The 20371-nt window shown below is 39.2% G+C and overlaps 1 protein-coding gene across 1 annotated transcript in view; it reads left to right on the top strand.

Annotated features, from left to right (window-relative positions):
• LOC145779145 (high affinity cationic amino acid transporter 1-like) overlaps positions 1-18902 on the top strand; it is a 29525-nt gene extending 10623 nt beyond the window's left edge. Inside the window, exons 5-12 of the mRNA XM_082590722.1 lie at positions 7095-7251; positions 7564-7793; positions 8919-9141; positions 9636-9775; positions 10116-10218; positions 10758-11088; positions 11151-11259; positions 15951-18902. Of these exons, the coding sequence (XP_082446848.1) occupies positions 7095-7251; positions 7564-7793; positions 8919-9141; positions 9636-9775; positions 10116-10218; positions 10758-11088; positions 11151-11259; positions 15951-16090 (1433 nt within the window). The 3' untranslated portion in view covers positions 16091-18902. The remainder of the gene's footprint in view (positions 1-7094; positions 7252-7563; positions 7794-8918; positions 9142-9635; positions 9776-10115; positions 10219-10757; positions 11089-11150; positions 11260-15950) is intronic.
• Positions 18903-20371: the final 1469 nt, after the last annotated feature.

Raw genomic sequence — 20371 nt, 5'->3', positions numbered from 1 at the left:
TAGGTCATAATTGGAAGAACAGTTGGAAAACAAGCCGATTCATTTCATTTTCGTGCGAGTGAATAACAACGATCAAAACAGTGAAGTTATCGAAATTAAACGCAAAAAATCATGATCTCAAGCAGAGTGGAAACCCGGTATCAGTTTTATTAACCTCGTTTTGCTAATTACTTACCTTCAAAGCGTTAACAACGGCGAAGTGTTTTCTCTTGTTTTTTATCGAAAGTCTTTATAGTCTTTTATCGAATTCCGTACTATATACTCGAGTATACTGTAGGTCGAGATGTTCGCAAGTGATGTTCACCTCAAAAAGACAGGTTGAACTTATACACGGGACAAGCTGTTTTTTCCAGGCAGTTTACAAAAAGAACGCATTTTTGCTGCGGCAAAATTGCCGACGTAGATTACAGAAGTTGAAATGGCGTCGGCCGAAGCAAACGTTTTGAGTACGTTTATTCACAGTGATTCAACCTTAATTTTCAAATTTAATGATTTCTTGTGAATTCTAAACTTTATGCACTTATTGAGCAATATGCAAAGCTCACGAGACAAAACAGCACAAAGAGCTGTTTTAAGAAATCGATTTTTTTATTTTTGCGTGTAAGATATAATTGTTCTTATTACGTAACATTCCATGATCGTTGAAGTCGATGTTAAACTTTAGCGGCCGCATGAAACAATGATGTCAGATTGGCTAGGTGATAATAGCCTAAGTGACGTCATTAATGCTGGCAATATCTGCGACCAAGACCATTAAACACCTTTTCTTTTATCGGTTTTCGATTTAATTCTCACACATTGCGAAAAAAACAATGGGTTCTGTTGAATCATGATTGATCTCACAGCGGGAAGACCTCGTTGAAAATAGCGCGTCTAATTTAGCTGGTTTACTTAATATTGCCATGAATAGTTACGTGACTATTCCAGCAGCGTAAGTTACTCTACGATCTACTTTGAAATTTCCATACCATATGTCAATCCCAATACTTAGTCTTAGAATTAGATGAACCATCGATTGGTAGTGTCGGTAATAAGCTATTTGACTTATGCATATACGGGAGAAGGAAATATTACCAATTTTCGGCTCAAAAGTATAGGGGTTCGACTTATACACGAGATTGACCTATACTCGAGTATAGGCTACACGATAGTGCAGGAGTGTCACTGTGCCATATAGATGAGTGTATGAGATGTATATATTTTCACAATATATACATCAATACAGTGCTTATTGAACCAAAATACGGATGACAGTTTTGAAAAATGCATTTTTTCTTTAAGCTGTATTCACGTAATTGTTCGTTGTGTCGTAGTTTCAACTCGATAAAGTTTGCTAAAATCGATTTCGTGTTTGAAGTCACAAAAAATCTAACGGACGTTTGGATAACTCGTGAAATGAGAATAAACATTCAACCTCGCATTCGCTTTATCCCTACCACGCGTTTGGACGTTGACGTTGCTCCTCACGCGCGGGAAGATAAGCAGTGTGTGACTGTGAGCGTGCACATCTCAGTAGTAATTCACGTTCCAGAGAAAGCCATGTGATCAGCTGCTGTTTTGCGGGCAAGAGCAACGCAGGCTGTTTTTCGCTTTCGGCATTCTCTAAGTCCGTTTAAATGATCTAAATGTCTTTCGCGAAGTATTTTATCTTTGAAACACCACTTGTAATATACATTTTTGTTGCCCCTCAACCATAAATTTACGGGGGCGCCGGCCCCCCCGGAAGTCGGCGCGTATGTGTGTAACTTTTGCATTGTGTATATTACTTGTACATTTCAAACATGTATACCTATGTTCCTGTTTCTGACAAATAAACCATTAATTGATTAATTTATTGAAAATATGCTAAAGTCAAAGAAAGGATCAGGCACTAAGGCACTTCCTCTATGAGCGATTACAAATCTAAAAACTTCAACGAATCATTAAATGACACAAAACTCTAAAATTTTTGCTCGAAGCCAGTCTTTATACCATCGACGACTATAGCTATCTCCCACACAGCATTACAATTTCATTTTACAATTTATTTTTTATTTTGTGGGAGATAGCTAGTCGTCGATGGTATAAAGACTGACTTCGAGCAAAAACTTTAAAGTTTTGTGTCATTTAATGATTGATTGATTGATTACACCATGTAACAAAAAATTAGTTACGTCAAGTTTTTAGTATTTTTTGAAAGATATTGCTGATTAAAACATGCTTCTAGCGATTTTTTTCTACAAGTGTCGTTTAAAAAATATTTATTTAAGGTTATTGAACTTTTAGTACCGTACCCTGTTTCTCAAGCTCTTATTTTAAATTCCTTATCAGGTCGATAAAGTGTTACGTCATAGTGGCTATCATTTTAGCTTCATAATTGTAGCTTGTATCATAACAATGATCTTTGTTTTGTCATAATCGCGGAATAGAGCAAGTACAGAAATTTCAAATTGTTGTTATTTACTATCAATGTAATCAGAAAATATAGAACTTAAAATGTTTCAATCATTCATTGTTTCTTACTGTGTTCTGTAAAAAGCTCTAGCCTAAATTGCAGATAAGTTGGGAATTGGATCATCACGTGAATGCAAACTTTCTACTAATTTTTTTGAAACTTTTTGCTATGTCTGGTCTATCTATATCAGTAACCATATCAGACTAACAAGCGAAATGTGCAGTGAAACAAAGCTAGAAGCAAAGTTTTTATACTAATGAAATGTATTTTGGTATGGAAATTAGTGACCAAGTTAAAAGCTGTGCACCTTATGTGATCTGCAGAACACATCGGTCCAATTTAGATGGCTGACTAAGGGAAAATGACATTTGATACTACAGTATTTGCTATTTCAAGAGTTTGGAGAGAACCCCGAAACCTTACAGAAGACAGTTGTTTCTATATGGTTGACAGTTCACAGTTTAGAAAAACAAAAAAACCGACATGACATTGCATATTCTAATTATTCTTCCATATTATGTTCTATTGCACCTGTTTCGCATAGCACTCAGAAGCTGAGTTGCCACTTCTCAAACCCTTGAGCAAAAAAGCTGCATAAGACACGGCAGTGTCTTAAGATATAGAAAAAGTCTCTCATGACGAATTCAACATACCTAATACAGACATAAATTCAGAATTTTTGTAATTGGCTAAGCAATAATTATCAACTTTTAGAAACAATGTGATAAAAGAATATGAAAAATGGTGTGTTTCTTGTTCATAAAAATGCATTTCCTGCACTCCCATCTTGATTGTTTTGATCCTTGTATGGGTGGTTGGTGGAAGCGAAAAACGTGGTGAAAGGTTTCATCTTATATGGAAAGAAAATATCAAGGGCTGTGAATTTGCAACATGAAGGAGGGGGAGTGCACGTATGGTTCGTAATACGAGAAGATTTCTCAGTTTTTAGACACAAGTCACACAAAATGCTTAATTATATGGCTTATAAAGCTTTGGTAGAGAGTTTGCTTCGTTGAATCATAGAGAAATAAAACAAAGTAACTTCAGCGGGTTTAACATGATGTATTACATACACAAATATAACATAATTAAAAATGAACTCTAACGTTTTCGACACATACGTGCGTCCTCATCAGGAATTACATATCTGCAATATACATAAAATGAAAATTGTAAGGTAAATTTGACTTTGCACTATAACTGCAACTGTATACTAACGACACTCCAGACCGAAAAGCACAAACTGAACAAGTGACACAGGAATGATTACAAGTAAATTATACGGTGGAAAACAGATCACATGAGGTGTAAACTAGGCATTTGACAAACAATTAGAGCACACACAAGAGGAACGATGAGCCACAGGCGAATAACTGCCGGTTAAGAGACGGATTATTACGTTTGATTCTTGACGCTTCCATGATCTTAGTCTGAAATTCAGATCTGCCTCGAGAGATGATTTTAAATTGGTCGATCGAGACATTGTCAGAGCACGTTTCACAAGAGGCGATGTGCTCTTTAATTATATATGGCTTATATTTGCAAAATATTTTTTGTGTTTGCATGCTTACACGTTTAATAGAAAACTATGCTGGTTAATACAGAAAATCTTTAAGTAAAACTAACAATCAGAAAAAGTGACATTTTATCAAAAGTAAGGACACTTCAGATTTTTTTTGCTATTTTGGTGATTAGTTTGAAGTAACAGAACACAATAGGCTACATAAAAAAAAATTTTGCGAAATTTTGTTACATGGTGTTATCAGTCCCTAGTACAGGGGTGCACGACTATTCAAGTTAATTTTATTGCATCACAATGCACGCATAACATTTTCCACATTGTTACGTCTACATCCTTTTCGCACAATCGTACTGTGCTTCAAGAGTCAGTCACTAATATTTCTTGCTTCATTGAGGTAGCCTATATCTGATACCAAAAACTCGCGCAAAACGCAGAGCAAGTAACAACTGAGCAAGCCGAATCTTGACATGTCACAAGTCAGCAAAATCAATTTATCAAGCGATGATCAACCAAGTCCGAACTGAGCAAGTAAATCTCATTTGTTTTGACAGTAGCTGAAATGTACTTGCTGAGTTGAAGCACATGCTGAGTTGTCGCTTGCTGAGTGGTCTGACGATCCGAATCGAACGAAAATTGCAGACGCCATGCTCGAGTTTGACCCTTGTTTGGGATTAAACTTAATTGTTTTGCCATACTGGACACCATTTCAGCATACTAGACAGAAGTTCGATTCTCACTCCATGTCATGTACGTCCAAAAGAATGGAAGTTTTCAATTCCGGCTCAAGACAACATGGATATGCACCGCTGATGATCTCAAACAAGGGTGAAACTCGAGTATGGTGTCTTCCATTTTCGTTCGAACGGGGCTTCAATGAGTTTTCGATTATCATAACAAAGAACTGCAAAAGAAACTGTAGAATTATTGCTGCTGAATAACTTATTATAAATTAGTTTACTACAGTTTCAATCAATCATTTTATTTTTCGTCATTAACGCGTCCGGGAAGAAAAAGATACTAACTACAAAAATCGATATAGACCTACCAGCACGTTAATGAACGGGAAAAGGTGGCAAAACCTTGAAAGGTTTAAAACGTGCCTGAATGGAAAATCATGTGGTAGGCTATATGTCAGTAATTAGCACGGTCACAAAACCCAAAAAACAAATTACAAAAAATAAAACAAAAACAGAGAGAAGCACACATGTAATGAATGACAGCCTAATGAAAAGTATTGTGGATTAAATTTACCAGTTCCAGTATTGATGTGGATGAGCACTGAGCAGTCATAATAATAGGATGGAGAAAGAAAACCGGACATAAAAGAAACCCATCCTCAGGCAAAAGCCCGTTTCCATGTGGCCAGGAGAGCAGGTGTTGAGCTCTTTCTATGGTCAGACTGCGCATCACACAGTAGCCTAAGACGATTGAGGTTTGATATCCAGTTTAAGTTATTGTTTCTTGTCCTGGTGAGTGATGGAATGGATGAGCTGGTAGATGATGATGTCCTGATAGTGTTGATGAAGCTCTCATCCCCTTTTGCGACGTGTCGTGTTGATTATGGAGTGTTGCGTTTGCTGTTAATATCTACAAACATAAAAGTAGCCTACAGCACAAGCAGTCCACATTATAATGAGGTAGGCCTAATCTTTTGTAAATTATTTCGGATTTCCACTAAAATCTTCACAAGAATGCAAGAAAGCCTTTCTACGTTGTCTTTATTGCGTGTCCGTTTTGCTTAAATGTTGTTTTAGTTTGTGAACAAAAAGTGAGTTTGACTTGGTTCTGTAAGTCAGAAGTGTGGCCGCATGCTCAGGAAGTGGTACCAATGAACCACCAAACTTCAAATGCTACCAATGATGTGGATGAGGACTGTTCGGTCCAGGTTCGGTCCCAGTGGTGACCATGTTAACAATCAACCTCCGTTGCTGCTTGTCTTAATTTTTTATGTTGAGAAGGAGCGATCTTCCTGGCGTCAGCACTATCTGACCACTCACTATAGAACTTTTCTTTCTTTTATTGGTTTGTTTCATTCATATCATATTCTTTTCCTTCAATTGCCTTGCAGCCTGGACCAGGCATCGACGACCTCGGATGAATTTAGACCAAACATTCCTAATCCTATTGTATTTTGTATAAATTATATTCGAATAAATAAATGTTCTTCAAAATCTATTTCGTGAATCTGCAGTGTAGTCGACTGATATGTTAAACTACAGGTTAACCTTTCGATATCTTGATTATTTCAGAGAAGCGAAAATTTAAATTTTGTTCCAGCATTTAATGTTTAGACAGATTGTTTGCGCTAAAAAAAGCGCAAAAAACTACTCGCATCCCTAAACACCATATACACTACAGCACACATTATATTCATCACTGTGTTAATGTAACGAAGTATCAAGCCTGTCAGTGCAAATTCTCTTGTAGAATACTTGCTGATCTGATTCACGTCAAGCAGAACCTTTGTCATCGTACTTGGTTGATTTGCATCTTGGGAGCGAATATCGTTATTTCTATGCCAGTTGTAGTTCTTCCAAGTCAATGGCTCCCAAACTTTTTGTAGCCATGGACTAACCAAACTTGCGGACCTTTGTGCTTCCAAGGATGACTCTTAATTTTACATCATTATGTTCACTTAAATATATGAATTTTTGCGCCTACAGTTTAATACTTTTTGCTAAAGTCAATGTACACATCAAACTTTTCTGCAGACATCTATTTGCTCCGTGGATCCTGTGTTGGGAACCTCTGCTCTAAAGCGTTCAATTGATTTTAAATAGTATTTTTTGTTTGATTTTGAAATAAATAATGATACAATAATAGAGCTTCGGTTGAGAGTTTGTCTTGTAAATACAACCTTGTATTCATTATCTACATTTGCAAATTTCGCAAATAAATCGTGATTGAAACACGCTGGTTTGGAAACTGATTGACACCACGAAAGTGTATAAATTTAAAAGTGCTGGGTACAAATTACGTCATCCGAACATAAAGTTGGAAGGTTCCACCAAGTTTTAAGTGCAACAATGCAAAATGTAAACAAATTTCACTGCAGATAATTTCAAAGTTTTGTTTATTGAGACCATCCATTAGTTGTTTGATGATTTCGAAGCTGAAGATGATGGTTTGTTTTGCCAGCATTGATTGCATTTGGAGTGAAGGAGTTTGCGACGGTTAACAAGGTCTTCACCGTCCTAAATATCGGCGTCATCATCTTTGTCATCATTGCTGGTCTGACCACAGCAGACCTGCACAATTGGAACTGGACCCCCGAAGAGATTGCAGATTATTTCAAGTAAGCTGTCATCTGCTCGAGAAAGCAATTTCTTGCAAAGCTCAAGTTTGGACCTGTAGTCACACACTTCGTTCGTTTCGTGTATTACAAAGTACAAACTAATGTCGGTGTACATGCTTATACACAGTTCACTACAATACGTGGGTATTCACCAAGCAGCCCCTGGTGAAATCCCGGTATTCCCACTTTAAGAGCTTCAACTTCATCCTTGAGTATGTTCTCGGGATTAAACTTTATTTTTTCATGAAATTAAATTGGCAAGTCCCAGTTTGTCGTTTGTAGTGATTCGTGTTTTATGACGTGCTTTTCCAGGAATCTAAATACTTCAACAAGTGTATCAAATACATCGACGATGGTGACTTATGCGGTGGAAAGTGCAACGATGTCAACGAAAGTCGCCAATGCAACGATGGCTGCAGCGATATCGAATAACGGAGACTTCGGATCAGGCGGCTTCCTGCCCTATGGTTTTTCAGGCCTTATATCGGGCACAGCGACTTGCTTTTACGCGTTTGTCGGCTTTGACTGTATCGCCACTACCGGTGAGATTGATTTCTAAATGCAGAAAATTCTTTGTGTTAATTTTAAGAACACATGTCTCCTCTTGTCGCATGACAATTCCTTGGAGCTCATGTCTAACCTTCTCATAACATAAAGACTAACCCACATGCGCTTTGATCATGTGGCAACCAACACTCATAGGGCATTTCTCCTCTTTACCAGATCCCTCAAAACGAAGAAACAACTTAAGTCAGCGTGTTATACTAATGCTGGGTACACGGCATTCTGGCGTGGCTCACCTGGTGCTAGATAATTGACCGCGGCTGACTTGTCGCAGAAACATTTTACCGCGAGACTATTTGACGCGAATTCTATTTCATCTATTGAACAGATCTTGCTTCATGCAGATATTTTTGCTAACCGATGTTAAATTCCCATCATAATTTTATTCACTTGTCGTGACACTGGTTGTGACGCAAGAATGGACCAATGTGTATTGGTGGTTGGTTTTGAAGGGAAACCAAGAAAATACAAGCTATGAACAAACAAAAGCTAACCTACTAGTTAGATGATGTCAATACCATTATAATTTTTTATCAAATTCAAATTTTGTTTTGAAATACAGTGGAAGTGCCGAAGATTTAATTTCAATACAAATTTTGATTTTTTACGACATCCAAACAATTTGTTCAACTATCATGTATCATAGTTGTATTGTGACGTCATCTTACTAGTTACTAGTAGATTAGCTTTTGTTTGTTCGTAGCTTGCATTTTTTTTAAATACACATTGGTTCAAGTGTCTAGTGAAAATAATTGTGATGTAAACTTAACACCAGTTAACAAAAATATCTGCATGAAGCAAGATTTGTTCAATGGATGAAATAGAATTCGCGTAAGATAGTCTCGCGGTGCGTTGTACCTGCCGACCCTGCAACAGGTCGGCGCTCCAGAATGACCTGATCCCAATAGTTGCTGATTGGAGATTGCACGAGAAAATTGAAAACCTTTCGTATTTGCTATTTGAGAAAGGTATGTGAAAATTTTGAATTTCGAAATCTCTAATCGATTGTTCATGCCTGAAGTTAATAGTATGCCCTCCCCCTTTAAGATGTCTTGGTACCGCTAAGATCTACGTCAACAAACGTTGAATGAGCGTTGTTTCAGGCGAAGAAGCGATCAACCCCCAACGTTCCATTCCCCTCGGAATAGTGTTCTCTCTGATTGTCTGCTGCGTCGCCTACCTCGGCATATCTGCCACTTTGACGCTGATGCAGCCTTACTTCCTGTTGAACAAAGAAGCCCCCCTGCCATACGCATTCGAGTACGTCGGCCTGTGGTGGGCGCGATACCCTGTCTCTATCGGCGCCATCTGCGCCCTGTCGACCAGGTGGGTCGCTTTATTGCTATTTACTCGCACAGCTCAACTTGAATAAGGTATGACAAAGTATTTGTTAGCTCTTAGTTGTTTTGTTGCATCCAGTCCGACATCTGGTTACTGAGTATTGCATTGGATTAGAGCTTGACAAGAATAGTATTTTGGCTAAAAAAAACAACAAGCAACACTTTTTCATTTTGGCGGAAGCGACCGCACCCCCAGCTCCTACACCTTCAAGAACTTCCTGGCTGAAATCACATAAAACGAGTGAAGTAGTAGATATGCTGATTGCTGGAATGTAAGTGTAAAACGATGTAGCCATTATCTTCAGTGATTGAGGTCGTATTCGTTTCTGTGAGTAAGAAAAATTACCAGGAAAAAGTTCCTTTCAACGCTTTGTAAAGTCTAGACGTAATCCGGAAGTTTACCTCTGCAATAACTTATTTTTTCTAATGTATTTCATGTTTTAGTCACGCAGTGTAATCACTTTCATTGTTTCATCATAGTTTATTGGGGGCAATGTTCCCGATGCCCCGCATCATATACGCGATGGCCATTGATGGACTTTTGTTTAAGTTTTTGGCCAAGGTCCACGACTACACAAAGACCCCTCTCATCGCCACCATCGTGTCTGGCTTGTTTGCAGGTTGGGATTACTGTTGGAGTTAAGTTTACAGAAAGTGGAGGGAACTCTATTTTGAAATATTTCTGAAATTCAGAGTTCAATTTTTGTAACTTTAAGCTTGATTACCTTTAACCTGATTGAAGAAACCATCACGCTGCCAAATCAACGAAGATAATTTTATTCCAGCATTCGCCGCACAAGTGTGGCAAAAGCTCTCATAATAACGTATTCACTAACTCAGTGCAGTATTTTCTTCCATTATATTTTTTGTATTATATTACACTCTGCATCGCTCGATGGACCATAACTAGATTCAATGTAAATTGCTTGTACCTATCAATCGTTAGCTGTGGTTTTGCAGGGGTGATGGCCGTGCTATTTGATCTCAAAGAATTGGTTGATCTTATGTCGATCGGCACGCTCGCCGCCTACACTCTCGTTGCTGCATCCGTGCTCTTGCTAAGGTGAACACAACCATCAATGCGTCTAGCACAAGCACAAAGGCTAAGTTGTTCGTTTTAGGTCTATATAACTATACTGGATATTTTTGCAATAAATATTATCAACAGTACAAAGATAGTACTCAATGTGAAGCACAAAGACGAGCTGACAAAATTCAAGATAATGAAGTTGGTATTATACTAAAAACCTTAATAGTTTCTTTCGCTTTTGGGAAGACCTTCAAAAATTTCTGAAAAGCTTACAAAAAGAAAGATTGTTATCACTGGAAACAATTAAATAATAGGGCAATATTACCTTAACCCTCTCCCCAACAATAGCTGTGCCAGTAAAGGGGAAAAGTTGCTGCCAGCGGATGTCGATTAAACCAGCACCTAAAATGTCTCACCAAACTAAATGTATAAAAGTCAATACCATGGAGACGTTAAGTGCACTGCTCCCTCGATGATAAATCCCATGCAGATGTCAAAGCAATCATGAACTGACTAAGATTCGTAATCCAATCTCACCCCATGTGCTTCTTACAAACTAATTTACATTACAGGTATCAGCCTGACCCAGAAGCTGACGTGACTGTGCCGTCAGATGATGATGTCATCACCGAGAAAGAAAAGATTTCGCTGGCGACTTCTTCCTTTCGCATGTCGATGCTTTTGTGGCCTCCAAACCACCTTCCTACCGATCTGTCATCCCAGATTGTTAGCTGGGCCACCGTGGCCGTTTCGTTAGGGATCACATTGTTTAGCGTCATAGCCGTGGTGGCCTTCTGGCATCCCGTGTTGATTGCCATGGCCATCGTCCTGATCGCAGCCGTCATCATCGGAACTGTTATCATATTCCTCCAACCACAAAGCTCAAAAGAATTATCCTTCTCGGTGAGCATTGTTTCGCGTGGTTGTGCCATTGGGAATCCCCGTTTGACAATGTTAACTTTCAGGTTCCTTTTGTCCCATTCATCCCCATACTCAACATGCTTGTGAATATCTACTTGATGGTCTCTCTACCTCCTTCTACTTGGTACAAAATGCTTGTCTGGATGGTGGTCGGTGAGTTGTTTGTTGCTTCACTTTACATATCATGTGTGAATGGCAGTTGAAATTAAAGCATCGGTGAGCAACAGGGCCACCTCATCCACCATGACATTTAATTTTCCGGCCTCTATCTGATGCTTGTGAGAGACGAAAGAAGTGGAAACGGACCCTAACTCTTAAACTTTCGTAAGAGGCTAGGTTAAAGAAATCATCCACAGCCCAATTGACACAAGTGCGTCCGCAATGCGGTCTCGTCTGCCTCAGCCATAGCCTAGTGGTGAGAGTCCTGGTACGGCATTCGAAAGGGCGCCGGTTCGACACCGCTCAAGAGCATGTAGCTGTGACAGGACACTTAGGCTTTGAAGGTGGACGCGAAGAATGGCTTCCTTGCCTTCCTGTCTACTTAATAGGCTGGCTCAAAATCTCGAAAAAAAATTTTTTTTCTTTTAAATCTTTCGTCAGTTTGTAATAATGTTCCTTTTGGTAAATGTATCTCCTACACCAAATTCACAAAAAAATATTAACGTTTGACCCTGGTTCACCTAGTTTGAAATTTTTCAAAATATGGAATTTTCGCTTATTCCTGAAACTGCTCACTCGCTTTCTTCTAATGCACTCTAGCATCTTAATGGATACAATAAGAGGCAGTAACACAAACTTGTAGCAAGCAAAGTGGTTTAATTAGCAACTCCATGAACACTAACACGAGTACTACTCTCAAAATGTCGAATTCTACCACAGTTCAGACATGATTTTCTTTGTGCACCATTCTGAATTCGGTTTCGGCAAGAGGCTGTTTTGTTTTTCACGGAGGTCTTTTACCACCTGATAGAGAAATTGTTTTTGATCTTGTGATTTCGTTACCGCAGACTGATGGTAGTCTGTGACAAGCCCGAGAGCTCGTTCTGAAGAGTCATTCACAACCTTGAGATAAGAAAGTCGTCCTTTGATGCGGTTATAGTCCTCATCTTTTTCCCAGAGAGAAGCCCGTTTGGACAAAAAGATAGGCTCTTCATTAATAACGTTGAAAAGCAACCAAGACTGTGGGCCAAATAAGTCTTTCAGCTGCGTGGAAAATGTAATGGCAGGCATATGCTGCTCAGCACTTTTCAAAGAAGAATCTTTAGTGTATCTCTTCATAGCCCTAGCCATACTTTGCTTTTGTTGCACACTAGCGTCACTGAAAAGAGAAAGGACAACCAAACGCTCTGTCAGATACCAAAAGTGGTTTTTGAATTTGCTAGCCATGGCTTGGCTGAATTGTCGAAATCTTTCAGATTTATGTTCTTTTACATTGGTGAGCAACATTTTGTATAAATTCAAATCTTCGACAAGAGCTTGAAAGGGTAAAGCTGCTCTTGACTATGCCTTGACATAGAACAGGCATAGAAACTTAGCAAGGTCCACAATTTTCATCAGTTGAGACTGTGGAATATCTTCTTTCAACTGCTGCTGCAGCATGGCAATCTTAATGGTGTAGATTACCTTCGCCATCCAGCGTGCATGATGCCTTGCACCAGGTGCCCTCATTCTAAACACCTTTCCTTCTGGCAACACTCCCCTGTAATATCAATTTATCATCCGTAAGCTAATCACCACAGAAGCGTGATCTTTTGCAATAATGTAGGGGCTACAAAGCAAAAAGAGGATACTTACCAAGAAAGATGAGAGTCAGCTCCAAAATTTCTTGATAATCTTTTCTAGACGTATGATCAAGTAATGCAGCTTGACAAAAAGAAATGGTATTTTCACATGTAGTTTTTTCCTTCCTGCATTTTACTTCACACACTTGGAAGTCCTGTTTGTCAAGGGAAGGCCAGCGGTCGAGAAGAACTTTAAATGCTGCCTCATTTGGTGATTTTGTGGCGTTATACACCAAAGCAGCAGCCGCTCCACACAAAATTTCCAGCACATGATGTCGACAAGCTAGTTGCAATAGACTACTTCCAAATGCTTTTTCCAGGCACACAGTTGCTCCTTTATGAATTCCTGTGTTAACTGATGTTGTATCAAACACCAAACCGATGATTACATGTCTATCAATATTAAACGTGTCCAAAGTGTCCAGAATTATCTCAGTTACCTCTGCAGCTGTGCTATGACCATTATCTACCTTTTGAATGTTAAGCAAAATTTTGCTGTTTTCATGTGTTGCAGTCAAGAGAATGGCAATGACTTCTTGGGGTGTGCCTACATGTTGTATGCTCTGTAGCATTTTTCCATCCCAGTGTAATAAATATCTACTGCTTTCAGTTTCTTGAATCGTTTGATGATGTTTATCGATTATAGATTTAGCCCTTCGCTCTCGTACGCTATTGCGATGTCTTCGTACTGTGTCTTTTGACAATGATAAGTCATTGATGTTGCCACCGCCAGAGCTAACAACAGCAGACATTACTTCTGTTAGGCCTCTGTGGCTGATATGGTGTTTGTCTGCCACAAGGCTTACAGTTTCACTCCACTGTGTTGAATCAAGATGAAGACTAACTGCATGTCGCTTTTCTTTCAGTTGTTTCTTTCGTTTATTTGATGTGCCAGGTAGATGGAAGTCGTTATCTTTTTCACCAGTGTCACTTAGCAGACTAGATTCACTGTCTTCTTCCTGTTCAGAAACTATTGCGTGAACCATCTTCCGTTGCGTTTCTTTGTGTTTTCTTTTTTTCACCTGCAAAATCTTTTCCATTTTTCGCTTGTTTTTAGCCAATGACACTCTGTCCAGCGATGAAATTGCACCTTCTCTGTTGCTTTTCATATTTTGCAAGAACATTCTATCTTCTTGGTTTAATCCATTTTCACAATTTGCTTGAGGGGCCCAAAACGTTTTCTCCATTTCTTTTAAATAAGCTCCTCTTTTGTCCACTTGTTGCTGTGTTGTTTTCAACCGTTGCTTGAACAAAGCTGTCCAATCCTTCTGAATCTTTAGGATCATGTTAATTAGAGCATTATTTGATTTTGTGGGGATGCCAGCTTTTTGTAACCACCACTTCTTAACATTTCCAATTGCAAGTTCAGCAGAATTGCGCAGAGAAGATGTTCCTGGTTGCTGTTCTTGCAGTTCAGAATGCAAGCATCGAAAATGAAGGTACACAGTTTTGCTTGCTGGTGGTTTAGATCCTCTTATATCATCCACAACAAATTCATCAAAAAGCCATACTTTTAGGTTTCCTTTAGACCTAGTTATCATTTTATTATTCTACAAGAACTTAAACTTAAGCAGTTAACTGTTTCTTAGTGTAAGAAATATGACAGTTGCCACAATTAGGTCTGGTGTGACAGTCACAATGTATCAAACATATGACAGTCTCAGTTAACTTACCATGAGCATCAGAGTTATTTCAAGCTTTGGTGCTGAGACAGTGCAGACACACTTCAAGCTTTTCAATAGGTCTACTTATAATTATTGATTTCTTTTTCCAGTTTTGTATTTAAAGATAAAACGACTGTCTTGTGTCGTTTTCTGGACAAAAATTCCCAACAGTTAGCCTAAATATAATGTGCATTTGCCTCAAGACAGATCAACTAAGTCCACAAATTTCTTATTCACCTAACCCGCAGAACCACTGTCCACTACCTTGTGACTAGCTACTAACTCTTCATACAAAACCACAATACTTCACTGGCAGCGAAAAGGCTGGAAAATCAACTAAAATGACACTAAAACCATGCACTATTAGTGACTCTCAAACTTGGAGCAGGGTGAAGATGTTCCACGTGGAAGTTAACAGAGGAAGTGACGTCAAAATCACGTGGTCAAATTTTGGGAAATCCCCTGATCAGATACTGCTAAACCACTTCGAAATTGACTAATATTTTGGAAAAATTCAGAACTTCTCCTTGGGTGAACCAGGGTCAAAGGTCAAAACCCAACAAAAATTTTTGGTTTGCAAATATCAGTAAGCAAAATGGAACATTATTCCAAACTGACAAAAAATTTAAAGAACATCAAGGAAAATGAGCTACCCTACTACTTAATCTGTGTAAATCTTCAACCAGCGGGCGTAGGTCTGGATACGACACACACACAAGTCATTGAAAGTATGTATTCTCCATCTAAGTTCGATTGTTTTCCCATTAGTAATGTGGCCTACTCTTTCCTTGAGGCATGCCATTAATATGATGCATTGAAAGTGCGTAGGCAGCATAGATTTCCACTTTTTATTTCCACCCAAGAGACAGAAATAGACTGATGGCACCTCAGAGTTTTAGGATAGCTGAACAAACTGTCGCATGTGGCCCAATTCGAACCTTCGCGCGCTCTGAGGTCGCGCTGAAGTTTTGCAATGTAAAAGTTGCGACATTGGACAAGTTAGCAGCTGAGTTGCATCGCTGATAGTTAATACTCAATAGAGCTGCATCGACTTTGTTTGGTCATCTTTCTTGAAATTAATCACTGTGTTTCAATAATTCTTGCATCCACGATAAGGTTTAGTTAATCTTAAACTGATTTTTAAAATTTATTTAAGTGAGTTTGCACTGACAGTGATGTGTGTTTTATATGATGATGCATGCATCGCTTTACACTTCCACCTTAATATTTACATGCTAGTGAAAAAATAAAAACAAAGACTTGTTGGCGATTTGAGTTATGATTTAATGGCGTCGTATTGACACAAATTGCACAAAAGTTAAAAGCGCCGATAATAAGCATTGCAATGAAAATCAAGCAAACGTCTTTCGCAATTTTGCTAACCTCAAAGTAATTGCAGGAGGTCTCATTTACTTCGTGTACGGGGTCGGTCACAGTGTGGAGGGGAAGCCGTCGGATATGAGGATGACAGAAATGAAAGTGGTCGACAGCAACGAACAGGATAAAAAGCTTCTCGATGAGACGGATGTTCGTGTTTGACCGACCCACTCTTCAAGCTGGGTTCTTTCCAACCGAAACATTTTTCAATGACGTAACAGCAACACGGCACGAAGCAATTCGAACGAATGTTCTCCAACATGTTAGAAAACTTCATCTCTCTCTCGACGGCCATGACGAGGAACCAAGCACCGACTGTCCATCATTTCGCAATAAAAATAAATAAAAAACTTTCTAGGCAAGATTACCTTAGCACCCGTCACAAATATCGTGTTTCTCTGCTACATGAATGGCAGCCCTGCTTTTCTTCAGTCAGAGCCATCGAGGAGGTAGCCACTTTAACAAGTCGAAATACTGCCACTGCGAATGACTACAATGCAACCGCCAACCAATCAGAACATGTTATAAGAGGCTACCGTCCAATTGTGACCCTTCTAGCACTCATCCAGAGAGTTAATGCTTGTTTTGAACTTTATTTGGTAATTACAGAAGAAAAAGAGCAATAGCAGTGGTGGGAATCGAACCCGCGTCAATAAAATGACTACTTTGTAGCCCTAAGCCAACCAGCTGACAAAAAATCCATCACTTAATTTGCTTTCTATCATCTTCTTTTCGCCATTTTTTACGTCACTTAATCCGTAGCTTATGATTGGTTGGCAGTTTTATTCTAGTCAAGTTTAGTGGCGGAATTTCGACGTGTTAAAGTGGCTACCCATCGAGGAAGACATGAACATTTTAGAGATGATGCGTTTTGCAAATTTGTAACTTCTTTTAATTGTTGTTAAATTGGTGGGCATAGTGAGCGTTAATCTTAGTGCTTGCTTTTCACTTGCTCTCTGCTGCATGGGAGAAGGGGTTGTCACTTTTAATGTAATTCCACGCAAAATATGCAAAGATGCATCGAATTTATTGCATTGCTAGTTTTCACGCCCAAGCGCAAACTCATCGAAAGGGTTTGGAGGACAATGTGAGACTACGAAAATAGTCAAACTTTTGTGTAACGCATAAACCACAGAATGAATTAAATAGCCTCGTTCCGCTCCCACGTTCTGTCCACCTCGCGCGGAGATATGCAACAAACAATCGCTGTATTGGAAAACTAACTTCAGTTCTTTGTACGCGCCAGATCTGATCTTGCTGCGAATGAGCTGGGATGCCCGTCGAGATCTATTGTTGCAAGCGACTTGATGGCGCACTGGTTATCCAGAGCAGCTGTCGCGGTGTGTTGACTAAAGAAGGGAGCGCCATCCTGAAACGAACGTGATCCACTCATTGCGCACAGTCTTGCTTTTCTATGGTGATGTTGTTTCAAACTTTTGTTTGCGAAATTTCTTACTTTCACCCCTTAGATCATTTCGTCTTATAGTCTAAGTGCTGGTATTAGCTTATTAGTGACGCTGATAAATTTTGAATCATTTTCTCCTGAGATTTCTAGTGCGGGATATTCAAGTCCCTGCCAAGAGTTGGGTACGACGCACAGCGATGTCACCAAGCATATCTCAAATTTCTGGTTTAGGCAAAGTGCTATTTTTAAAAACTGGGAAGCCCAAAGCTTGTATGTTTAAAACTAAACAATATACAAAGAAACTTTATCATTGGAATTACGTTTGCAAATTTACTAAATGCATTTAAAATCAGTGTAAAGAAAAGTAACCGTTATACAGGTCAACGAAAAAAGAAAAAAAAATTGTCTGCTGTTTGGACTGAACAGATTTGGGATAATTTTGTGGTTCTGAATCCGAATCTCAGCTCAGATGTCTTCTTTCACATCAGATATGATAACAAAAACACTTTATTTTTTCCAAAAGTGGAAGATTTGACTTTGCGATTACCACCACTATATGCAGTGCCATAGCAAAAGGTTAGTGTTGGACTGCCCAAAATAGCTTAAATAAAGTTACTGGACAGTGGACAAGCATTATCATGGGCTTGCTTCAATCTTCGGGATTTGATTTGAAACAATGACAGGAGGCGCTCGATGATAATTTCGGATTGTCAGTACTTTTTTGTTCATTATTTTGCGTCAAAACAAATTGGTATCAAAGTTGTAGTTTGTGGATGTATTTCAACTATCTTGCTCCCAATGGCTCGCATTACCAGACACAGTATACACTATACAGTGTTTATGTGTGACAGATGCAACGTCAAATCTTCCATTTTTGGCAAAACTAACAATTTGTTGTTATCATATCTCAAAACCTGACGTAGTAAAAGAAATCTGACGCCAGAACGAATTCAGCGCCTCGAAATTACTCCAAATCAGTTTTCAAACTTTACGTATACCGCAAAACTCTTGTTGACCGGTGATTAAATTATCAAATATTGAACTTGTCACACAAATTCCTTTTCGTTGTATTTTAGTGTTTACCTAAGTGAGATATTTTATAAATTTTAATTAGTCTGCTACAGTAGTTATTGTTTGTTTAATTTTAATACAGTAGTTATTGTTATTAATTCAAACAATCAATTTACAAATATTGCATTGGTAAGCAAATAATTATGAAGTCTTATTGGATTAGGAATGTGCGGTTTTGCAATCTTGCACTAGTTTTAAACCGGCAAGCGTTAGTAGGCTATACCCTGCTTTAAAGTATCATTTGCTCAGGAGATGTGAGATCATTTGATAACACTTTTGTACTTCTGGAAATCCCCATTTTTCTTTGTTTAAAATTATTACTTAGTGATTTCAACGGATGCTTGAATCTAAACACGTTTGGATCAGAAACAACCCCTGTTTAATCTCTGACGCCATCTATTTGTTTTATTTGTCATGCTCGTTGGTGTTCGATTATTATTTATTGCATCTCTGTGCCTTGCTGATAAAGTGCTGAAAGATCAAATTTATGCTTCCCAATCTTGAATGTGGCTGTCAGATGTTTTCTTGTCACGCCATTGCCTGGCTTGACCTCACTTGTAATGTCTACCTTGCTTCCACCACAGCGACGTACGCACATCCATAGAAAGCTATGGTCATATGCGTGCAAGCTTCAACTTTGACAGGAGGTTGATGTGCTGCGCTTGATAGCAGTTAGAATCGCTAGCTATAGCTGATAAATATAGTTTTTGCGTATAGTTTGTGCTGCTGTTGCTATGAAATGCTACTATCATGCCCCCATAGCTCGGTTGGTTTTGTACAATCAAGCGGCGCTGGATCGACTCTCCGGGTGTACGCTTTAGCAACGCATTTGGGATACAGTAAAGGACTGCCCTGCATTCAGCGGCACCGAGTGGATGGAATAATTCATAGACAACAACACTTCAACAATCGGAAACTTCATTCTGTCAAACTCGGTGACTGGCCATCGGTTAGCGGTACAAAGCCTCTACAAGTATGTGAACAATTAATGCTGAAAATCCTAATAGAACCTGGTAACAGAAAAAGGTTTTGTTTCTCGGCAACCGATTGTAGCAAGAATTGACAGCGATAGACAATGTGTTACAGGGGCATAGAGCTCTTGAAATAAAGTTTCTTCAACCTTCGCGATGGACATTCATTGATTTTTCGCTTTCTCTCTCTGATCCCTCGTTCTCGATACTGCTCACAATATGAGTGATCGCCATTTGGCGAACTTTTTCCGCATGTATTCCAGGGAGCCATTCCAACAACGCGAAAGTCGGTAATTCGGATGAGTCGCGCTGGCCAGAATATATTGTGAAACGAGATTTTCCATGAAAACAAAAAATGATGCATAGCGCTTGACGCTTAAAATCGGCAAAATAGTTGACGGCGCTATCACTTCCGTCAACTAAAAAATAAATTGACGGTGCTAGCCTCAGCGTCAACAAAAAGTTGACGCCGTCAAATTGACAGCGTCAACGTAGCCTACAACACTGGTATGATTGGATGGTCTAAATGGCCAGCGTTATTGTTAGTCGGCAGCCGTGGCCGAGTGGTTAGCGCGTTGGGCTCGCAGTCGAGAGCCTGCATGATCGACTCCAGCCACGCGCACTTGCTGTTGTTTCTCTGGGCAAGAAACTTAACGATAATTGCCTCTACCTAGTGATCGATTTCGAGTAATGGGTAGTACCAAATTTAAGTCATAAGTAAAGTAGACAACCGGAAAACAGACATTGCCATCGGCTGCAGCGTGGGTCAGGTGTATGTCGGAAGGCGTACACCGATGCATAGCGCTCAAGTCCGCTTTCCCGCAATGCAGGATAAAGATAAACAAACAAACAATTGTTAGCGAATCGCAATTGCTCTTTATACTAATGAGTAGGCTACTCAGGCTTGTGCTGATGGCCAGGAAGAACGCTCCCCAGACTGCCACTTTATCTGGTCTGATCCATACCCAATCTGGACCAGATAAAGTGACTTTTCTG

The sequence above is a fragment of the Aplidium turbinatum genome, chromosome 10 (assembly GCF_918807975.1).
Source record: "Aplidium turbinatum chromosome 10, kaAplTurb1.1, whole genome shotgun sequence".
In the NCBI taxonomy this organism is placed as follows: domain Eukaryota; kingdom Metazoa; phylum Chordata; class Ascidiacea; order Aplousobranchia; family Polyclinidae; genus Aplidium; species Aplidium turbinatum.
Note: the sequence above shows the minus strand (reverse complement) of the source record. Positions and strands in the feature narration are given on the sequence as shown.